The sequence below is a fragment of the Vipera ursinii genome, assembly GCF_947247035.1.
Source record: "Vipera ursinii genome assembly, chromosome: 1".
NCBI lineage: Eukaryota > Metazoa > Chordata > Lepidosauria > Squamata > Viperidae > Vipera > Vipera ursinii.
In genome coordinates, this window is record NC_139512.1 from 282,793,968 (window position 1) to 282,803,823 (window position 9,856).

The 9,856-nt window shown below is 33.7% G+C and overlaps 1 protein-coding gene across 2 annotated transcripts; it reads right to left on the reverse strand.

The window, feature by feature from the left end:
• Window positions 1-1,076: 1,076 nt before the first annotated feature.
• On the reverse strand, window positions 1,077-9,833 carry PHF10 (PHD finger protein 10). 2 transcript variants are annotated; one of them, XM_083348218.1, is made up of 6 exons: window positions 9,589-9,833; window positions 9,136-9,286; window positions 8,187-8,339; window positions 2,077-2,185; window positions 1,693-1,881; window positions 1,077-1,256 (listed from the first exon to the last, which is right to left on the reverse strand). In XM_083348218.1, the coding sequence occupies exons 1-6, from the start codon at window positions 9,735-9,737 to the stop codon at window positions 1,171-1,173; spliced, it is 837 nt and encodes a 278-aa protein (XP_083204344.1). In that variant the 5' UTR covers window positions 9,738-9,833; the 3' UTR covers window positions 1,077-1,170. The 2 variants fall into 2 exon arrangements, with proteins under 2 accessions (XP_083204344.1, XP_083204343.1); XM_083348217.1 differs by having other exon boundaries at window positions 9,124-9,286; window positions 9,589-9,830.
• Window positions 9,834-9,856: the final 23 nt, after the last annotated feature.

Here is a 9,856-nt window from a genome sequence, read left to right on the forward strand (position 1 = left end):
GAATTACTTATAAATAAGCATGAAGATTTCAAACATGAAATGTTGACGTTAGAACATTTAGCCCACTCTAATTTCAAATCATTTTCCACAGTGCAAACCCATCTATATCTACTTAAAAATCATGTAATTATCACCTACTAGGAAGTACCACCATACTGGCAGCTTCAGGAAACGATACCTGAGCTTCCTTGTTCCAGAATTCCTCCAACTTCTGTGAGATTTTTCCCACGTGATCTGGAAAAGACCTTGAGATCACTGGAAAGGCAGAAGCTGAAATGTTTTGAAAATGAGTACAGTATGTTCTGAATAAATGCTATGAAGAGGAAAAATACTAGGAAAAAACTAATATTGCATCACCAGGAAAAGCCGTAAGGAAAAAGGACTGTAAGTTGAAATTTTTGCCATATCTACATTAATTTCAAGAAGCTGTTTAGCAACCAAGCATTGCATTATACTAGAAAGCAAGTCCCTTATCACTATATAGAACACTACCATGTTTACAACTTGAGTTGCTCTCTTGAGACACTGGCATGCATTTCTTACTCATTTTCTGGCCTTAGCATAAAGAAGAAATGAAAGATTAGAAGAGTTTCAATAATAAGAAATTAGTAGAATTATAGCTTCTGTGTTTTTGTTCTGAAGTGTGACAGCTTTCTAGACAGCTGGAATGGCCAGAGATTCCTTGTAGATGGAAAGAAATGAGAATTATTCAAGAATCCACTTGACTTAAATTAAGCTTGGTTCCTACAATACACTTTAATTTCACAATAATAGCATCGTATTCAAACAAATAAGATGCTAATTGATTATGCAAGAAAGTTGTATACTTAATGAAGTGTTTTATTTTGTGATTTTCTGTTACTCTACTAATACTCTTGAATAAATATTTCCCTTTGAATAGGATGGAGGACAAAAGTAATTACTCTGCAGTTTTCTATAAAAATGATTATTATGCAGAACAAAATCTAAGACAAATGATAAAGTACAGAATACAGATATGTTCACCTCTGTCTTTAATGCAACAAAAGATATTGAATAACCTTCCTCACCATGTTAAAATTAAAAAGAGTTTTATTTGGTGAAACTGTTTTTGAGTGGTGTTTTTCCTTGTACAGTGATAAACAGAGTAGCACCAAGTTTAGCACTAGTTTTTATGAAGTTAATATGCAGTTATCCTTCTTTGCTGCTCTTCCCTCTTCTTCCTCTGCCCCTGGGAATTGGAGGTTGTCTTTCACAACAGTCACAAATCCAGCGACCTACAAAATTAGAGCTGTCAATTAAAAGAAGACCAATTGCCAAGTAGTCTAAAAAGGCTACTGCAGCTGTATGTGGGAAGTGGGGATATTAATAAGTAGCATATGTTTTTTATAAATTACATTTGTAAATAGCTTTTTATGCCCCTCCTATTAAAAAAGACACTACACTAAATTGATTCAATTATATTCCAGTAATGAATGTACTCGGATTTAAGATAATACATTCATATTCATTCCCCTAAATAAACTTAAGATGCTATAGCATAAACTAATGAAATATTTAGCTACACTCAGAATGTCAATAGAATGGTAGTTAACACAAGATCAGTATTCACATAACGCCCAACTTTTAGATGTACAAACTTTTCAAAAGAAAAAAAAATCTAAATCTTGAATTTTAGTTCATCCTCTGAACAAGTGTAATTGATATAATTACCTGAAGGGATAGCACCAAGCCCCACACAAAATGTATGATAGCCACGATCACACACATCACAAAACATCATTTCTTCCTCATGGTGAGGCTGCCCGCATATAATGCATGTTTTACACTCCATACATTGCCAAGGATAGGTCTTAATTATTGCAACAAGCTCTGCAGACATATCCAAACAGGAAGGATGTCCTAAATCAAAACCAGTATCATTACTAGAATGGTTATATGAAGGATCCTGACAAGACTAAAATGATTTTACAGAATTTACTTTAATTCAGTGTATCAAATGTGGTAATTAAACTTTAAATACTGCAAAAAATGTAGTTTGTTATTTTTGTTTCAGTTTAAATATATAGACATGTTTAAAGCAGATTTGTTACTTACCACTGTTTTCACATTGGGAGCAGTGTATAAGTGCTTCAGACTTTCCTTTCTTGTTGGACTCCTTACCCTTCAGACAAATTCCACATATAGCATTTGGAATGGCCTTTGGCTGGAAGGGTAGAAGAGGGCTATAAATTCATTCCGGAAGAATTGATACAGGTTTTTTTTTTCAAAAACGTGTGTTATTTAAATTTCTATAAATCAAACCTTCTGGGTGGTGTAGAACAGGATATGATTACAAATTGACAGGTATTGATTATATGAAAAACAGTGGAATAGAGACTATTTTAAACACATGCAGTGAAAATATAATAATGTATAATAATACTCATAATATTCCATAAAAATCACAACTAATCAATACATTTCAAAAGGATAATTGAATTTCTAATCTCCTTATGTAAGTTGAATGTGTATGAAATCTCGTAACACATAATTCTTCAAATGTAGATTAAGCTAATTATATTAGCCACCCATGCAGTATAGTATTGAAATTATATACTGAAAATTCTGAGTATATTTTTGTCTGATGCAAAAGCTGATTAAAACCTGTTTATTTCATCAATAAACAAAATTTTATGTAGATATAAGCAAACAAGTTGAAATTGGTACTTCTTTGTGAGGCTAAGGACCAACAAATCAATTGCAAACGATTTTTACATCTGCACAGAAAACAAATTGTATACATCTATATTTGTTCCATGGATTGTATCCATTATACTATGTTTTCCTAAACTGAATCTATATTTTCAATTTGTATAAACAATTCAAATTGTTTGACTCTTATGTCTGACAAAATGAGAAAATTATAAGGAGTGTCTCATGATTATAACTTTATTAGAATTTCAAGTATCTTCCCTAATCATAATCCTGTACCATTCATGTCAACAAGTGCTTTTTCTGCATGTAAGAGCAACTACTATCATTTGAAAAGAATGTTATGTCATTTCAATTCCAAAACCCTCCTGCCACCAACACCTGCTCCACATCTTTGAGGAATCCTAGAGTGTAGATTTGAGATCAATGTTGAAGGGAGAAAAATACAAGTTCCTCTGAATCAAGTAACATTGGAAAATCAAAAGTACTCCAGATACTTAATATAAAATTTTTATGTGGATTGTAATGAAAGCATTTTTGCAAATTACCTTTGAATAAATCACCTCCTAACCTTAAATATGAAGCTCTTGGCTTGTTTGAATTGTTATAATAATACTAATTGCCAAAATTTATCAAACAGATGGGTGAAATTGAACAATTTTTCTTTCAAATTTAGATACATTTCCAATTAAAACTTTAATATGTAACAGAAAACAAAGTACATTTGTATAACATTTGAATTGTGTAGCTGAACCACACGTATGCTACCCTAATAATTATTTTCCCCTTTGAATATTTGAATTTGTAAAAAGCCACAAATTATTTAACTGTATATTGCTATAAACAAAACTAAAACAGGTGCAATAATATATATATAATAAAATAATTTTTAATCTTATTACTAAGATATAGTTTGCACATTTTCGTTTTCCCTCCACTTATGTTCAAGGATAACAGTCCTGCCTTTATGTGATATTGAGGAAGAGGGCACTAATGTTTGACATTGATAAATCAGAACATGGAGGAAATGATACTGGTGAAGAGATTCTAGAACAGAGGTAGATACTTTTTAAGCTGAATTAGGCCTTAGTTGTCTATTCTTCATGCTATAACAGTACATATTTCCTGCACCAGTAGGAAAAGACACTAAATGAATCCAACACAATCTCTAACTCTGATACCAATTTCTTCTCATGTTACATTGACAACATGGAAACATGGGTGGGTGGACGGTTGCTTACTTTATCAGAATGGCTACAAATTACAAGGTAATAATTGTAACAACAGTTTGCTCTTAATAGAAAAGCGGTGTATCAAAGTAAGAACAAAAACATTTAATTGCTGAAAGAATGAAAAGCGTGTGCAGGGCATCACTGCTATACACATCTATCTGGAATATTTTAATAATGCTGAGAGAAGCAAAGTAGATTTGAATTCTTCTGATTAAAAATAAATTTAGAAAATTGCAGTTAAATAAATAAATAAATATAAAGTTCAAAGGAGTTAATATGTGTTTACTATGTATTAGCCTAATTTCAGAATTTTTTATGTAGCATGCTCGGCCTCCACAGTTCTGTTTAAACACCCACAAGGCATTTATAAATAGCTCTTTTTTAAAAGATGACAGAGGCATTCAATATTTTTGCTTATTTATTTTTTTAAAAAAAATCATAGTCCACCTGTTTTATACATAAATATAATGAAATGATAAAGGAGTCTAACATTCACAAATATCTCTACAAAATAATAAATAACCATGGTGGAAACAGACATATATTTTTATTTACTATTCTAATCCTACTTGCATACCTTTTTATACCCTGCTCCTCCCAAAGAAAGGAATAAACCCAAATCTGCAGCATTCACCTTTTGTACTGCTACATTCTATAAAGTTCACTGTTTTTAAGCTATATCAAGATAACAATTAGAAAATACACTTGCTATTTCTTTTATTGTACGCATACTTACTGCTACGGTATGAAGCAGCAAGCTGCTTCTCAATCACCCAATGCAAAACTACTTTTCCGTTGCTATACCTGTACTGAGTTAAGTGCAGTTACTATTTCTGTGAACTCTAGGTACTGCACCAGCCAAGAGGCATTTAACAATAATGCTTTCCCCAAATCTCTATTCTATAAATCTAGGAATAAAATAGTCACAATATACTAATTTAAAAGAACATCCAAAAATGGATGTCTCTCCTATAGAAATGGGGAAAAAAAGTCTATTCATATTTAGGAACGATTCTAAAAAGAAAAAAAAATGATTCTGGGGGATCACTGGAAAACATTGCCTGTCTGATTTAGTGATGCTTTAGTCATCTTCAAGTTAACAAGCAAAAGAATAGTACGATTTTCAACCCTACTGCTTCAAAAATTCATTTTAGACTAAAACTGCAATCCTGTATACCGGCCAAGATCATATTCACTTGTCAGTTCTAAATAAAGCAAGGGCAATGAGTCTTGATGCCTGGCTTCTGTGACTTTGGGATTTGTTCAGCCAGTTTTTTGGTTTTCATGAAACTGATTCAAGTAAACCAAGAAGTATTCTCCAAAGCTGGAGAAGCAAAGAGTGGACAGAAAGCTCCTCTGAAGCAAGAGAAACAGTCAATAGGAGAACATGTTCCATCTTCACACTTCAATAAAGCTTTGTGCTTCGTGTATTGGATATGAAATGATATGTCTGAACCACACCAATGGAATTTGTAACTTATCCTCAAATACGTAAGCATGCTATATTTCCAGAAATTACATTGGCTGGAAACGAGCCTTCTTTTCTAAGCAAATTAACATAAATCAGAGAGTTATAGAATGCAAAGTAAGAGTGGGATAATCAGTTAACAGACTTGTACTTCAGTCTTGTTTTGTACTGAAATATGCAGACCTGGATCTCTCCCTTACTCTGAGAATACTGTCGTGACAATTATAATCATCAGTCCTCCATCTTTTAGAATAATAGCTATTGAGGAAGGATAATAGGAATGATGCCCCCATTAAAAAAGACAGATGGTTTAACAAATTAATAAAAATCAATCTGCCTGCTTAGAAAAAAGGTAAATATAAGAAACCCATTTGTAATACATGCAATATATGTATTAACATTTTGCTTATCTTTCCTAAAAGCTCTTACAGTTAAATTTTAGTTTTAAAATGTAAATAGAGAAATAATCTAATATATGGGGTAAATACTATGCAATAAAATCATTGTAACTTTTAAGGGTTCCTGGGAATATTTAAATCCCCATTTGTAGGCTTATTTAGGCACATGATGTATCTAAATGCAGTCAATAACTGATAAAGATGTTCATACTATATTAGTTCTATAATATATATTGTATTAGATATTTAAAACTACTTCTTACATAGAGTTAGCTACTCTAAAGTGAAAAAATGCACTGTTTTATTTTCTAATCAGTCTGTATTTTGTTTTTGGGACCAAAATGCCCCTGATAATCCTCATATTCTAACCTCATTAAGGTTTGCTTTAAAGAATTCTCAGTACTTCTCCATAGATCAACTATATATGGATGGGTTTCAACCAGTGACTAGTAATATAAAATAAAATTCCTTTAGCGATCAAAGGTTTGTATATTGGTTTTTGATACAGTGCCTTCACAAGAAACTAGCCAGGCATTGCTATATGCATGGTTTTTTCTCACATAATACCTCAAGTTCAAAATTTTACAATGCTTTCCTAAGCTTCATCTTTGGATTTCATAAGTTAATCATATAAATTACTAGCACACACTTGAAGCTGCAATGAAATAAAACATTTTGCAAGGCTGTTATGTAAAAATAGACATGTCTACAAAAAAACTAAACATTTTCTGTATCATTTTAAAAAGCTTCTCCTTAAAAGAAATGGTTTCTAGCATTCAATATTTTTGTACAAGTATCTGAAATCACGCATTTATGAAGTTAAATTGTATTTGGAATCTTTTTTTTTCTTCAAAGAAAGCTACTCAATTCTAACTGAAAAGTGACTGGAGTCCTGTACTTTGAATGATTCAGTAATACATTCAATATATAAGTTACGTAGTTTGAAAATGGCTTACGATATTTCAAAATGTTACTTGCACTATGTAACTTCTCAGGCCTGATACCACCTAATCACTTTTTCGATCACAGAACTATTTCCTTAATTGTCCTCCTTATAACCCTTCAAACACGTAAACATATGTTTTATTCTGTGTAAGCAGAATCTACTGGTAAACAAATGTTATTGGTAAACAAATAGCTTCCAGCTTATTTTCTTTATCCTCAATAAAAATTACAATCTAAAATTTCAGTTAATTCTAAACTGAAGTTCACCAGTAATACTGACAATTAAAAGATGTTATGTAATGATCACTGTTTAAAATATAACTCCTTAAGTCCTGGTAAGCTTAAACCACTCCCTCTGTGTCATTTGCTTAGAAGTACAAAACCAAAACTATACTAAGAGTATCTCACTTGGAGCCCACCGTCTCTCCAAATCCTGTCCCCAAACTACTTTTTAAACTGCAAAATGATGGCCTGTTGCACAGTTCTATTCTACAAGGTTAGCACAACCTTCTTTCAAATAAGTTCATCTACTCATTCTGGCATTCTTCATAAAATGAGGAGAGCAACAGGGAAAAGAACCTAGTCCTAGGCCAACTTGTGACCTTCACTGCACCTAACAGTGAGGGTTTCATTAGACTATCTGAATATTTCTTCCTAAAAAACGAAAATGGCTCAAGCCAAATCTCATCCTCCCAACTTCCTACACGTGGGGAATTGTTTTAAGATTGCCAACACCAAGTTATATCATAAACAGATTACATACTTTTCATCTGGAAAAAGTTAAAATGAGGAGAGCAACAGGGAAAAGAACCTAGTCCTAGGCCAACTTGTGACCTTCACTGCACCTAACAGTGAGGGTTTCATTAGACTATCTGAATATTTCTTCCTAAAAAACGAAAATGGCTCAAGCCAAATCTCGTCCTCCCAACTTCCTACACGTGGGGAATTGTTTTAAGATTGCCAACACCAAGTTATATCATAAACAGATTACATACTTTTCATCTGGAAAAAGTTAAGAAAATATAAATATGTATGTACAATATTCTAGCTGCATTTTACAGTCCTTGTCCAGTCCATACTGGTCAGCAAGCTATTTTAAGCTAAAACACAATGTTATATTTGAAAGATAACTATCAACCTTTTGAAGCTCGGAGAACAAAGCCATTTTCCTCCACCCTGGCAAAAAAGAGGAAGAAAGCCCATCTTAATAATCAGATCTCATGCTGCAATTGCTCAGGAACCATTTAGGTACAGAAAATAGAAGCCACTCCACAGCCAGGGTAACAAACAGTAAGGCCCCAGGTAAAATAAAGCAACAGGAAGTAAGGAAGCAAACAGGAATGCACAACAGGAGAGCAGCTAAGCAAGTATAGTAAGCAGACGTTCCAATATTTTGAAAAACAAAGTTAAATATTTCAGGGAGAGAAGCTGATCAGTAAAGAAGCTGAGTCAGGGGCTTTTTTCTTCTACCTTGTACCCAGGAACCGATTTGGATACAGATCGTTTGGAACCCTCTTTTCTTGGAGTAGAATTTCTCTCTTTTGTTTTTTGTTTTCCCTGCAAAGGTTCTTCCTGGTTTTCTGCTGTGCATTCACCTTCAGACACATTGCCAGATGAGTTGTCCTGTAACATGAAGGAAAAACCATTTTTTGCTTCTTTACATGGGAGGAGCAAAGATAAAACTTTGCTCATTAGTTTAGTGCAGGGGTCGGCAACCTTAAACACTCAAAGAGCCACTTGGACCCGTTTCCCAGAGGGGAAAAAAACACTGGGAGCCGCAAAAATCTTGCACGCACACAGGCAAGAAGGGGAACGTGATTGAAGAGTTTAATTTTTTAAAAAATAGAGGCTGCTCTGCATGAGTTCTCTCTCTCTCTCCCCCCCTCCCTCTCTCCGATCTTCTGCTCACCTGGCAAGCTGGCTTCACTGTTCTTGGACAAGCTGACACACATTCCTGCTTCCTGTGGAGATGCAGCAAAGGCAAGAGCCCCACCCAATAAGCTTGTCAGCTTCTCGGAGAACAGCGTGAGGCCACTCTCTTTTACACACACACACACACACACACACACGGGGGGGGGGGGAGAAAGAGAGAGAAAGAGAAGGGAAGCACAAGTGCCTCTCTCTTGTCTCTCTGCAAATGGCGGATGACTGGGAGCCACAGGAGAAGGCTGAAAGAGCCGTGGTTTGCTGACCCGTGGTTTAGTGTATTGATATATATTCTTAGTATATTCTGACAAAGCCCAATGATTCTGCCCGGCGTATACAAATAAATATTTAAAAAACATTATGATTAAAAGTATAATAATAGTATCTAAAATGTAATAAAAATCCAATAAACTGTATAAAATAGACCAAACTACAGAAAACCCAGCACGCACTGCTGAAAATGTATATCTGGAACACGCACATTTTGGTTTACCGAATTGCCTTTGATTTTCCGCTTTTCATCTGCTCGCTCTTCTGTATCATCTGAATCTCCATCACTATCCAGCGCAGGCAGATCTGGATCTAAGGGGGGCTCATAAAGAGCTGTATTTAGTGGCAAATATCGAAGTTCATCAGGAGAGTATCTAAAGTTAAGTAAAAAGTTTTAAACTTGCAATTCAAATTGAAATACATGTAGTGACAAACCGAATTCAGTATTTTAGCATTTACAAAATTTAACCACATATTAAAAAGAAGTGCTTAAAGGATGTTAATATGTATATTTATACACAGTACATATATGTATACACAGTTATATGAGTACATAAATTAATCAATTCTTCTTTAAGAATCAAATGTTACACCTGAATTAGCATCTAGCCCGCAAAACTACAAACATTTTTTTTTTAAAAAAACCATTAGCTTAATCACATCAAATCTCTGGTACCTTTTATAGTACTCCTGAAACTGGCCTGGTATGAGAGCCACTGGATAAGGGCTAACTTTTGTCCTTTCTGTAGGTAAGATTTTATATTTTCCTTGAGGCACCTGGATAATCTGTATTGTTAATACAAAAATAAGTAGCTCATTGCCCATATTTCTAAAAAATTTTCTAAATAATCAACAAGTATTTCAATACATGTCACATCCATGGATTTTCCATGCATACATCCTTTAACAAAATACATCATGTACCATGTTTGAATGATCCTATT

Coding starts and splice junctions, on each gene's coding strand:
- PHF10 (XM_083348217.1), bottom strand. CDS start 9,737: ATGGGCAATGAGCTACTTATTTTTGTATTAACAATACAGATTATCCAG. Junction 9,287..9,588: donor TTTCAGGAGTACTATAAAAG/GTACCAGAGATT, acceptor ACTTAACTTTAG/ATACTCTCCTGATGAACTTC. Junction 2,186..8,186: donor AATCGGTTCCTGGGTACAAG/GTAGAAGAAAAA, acceptor CTACCCTTCCAG/CCAAAGGCCATTCCAAATGC.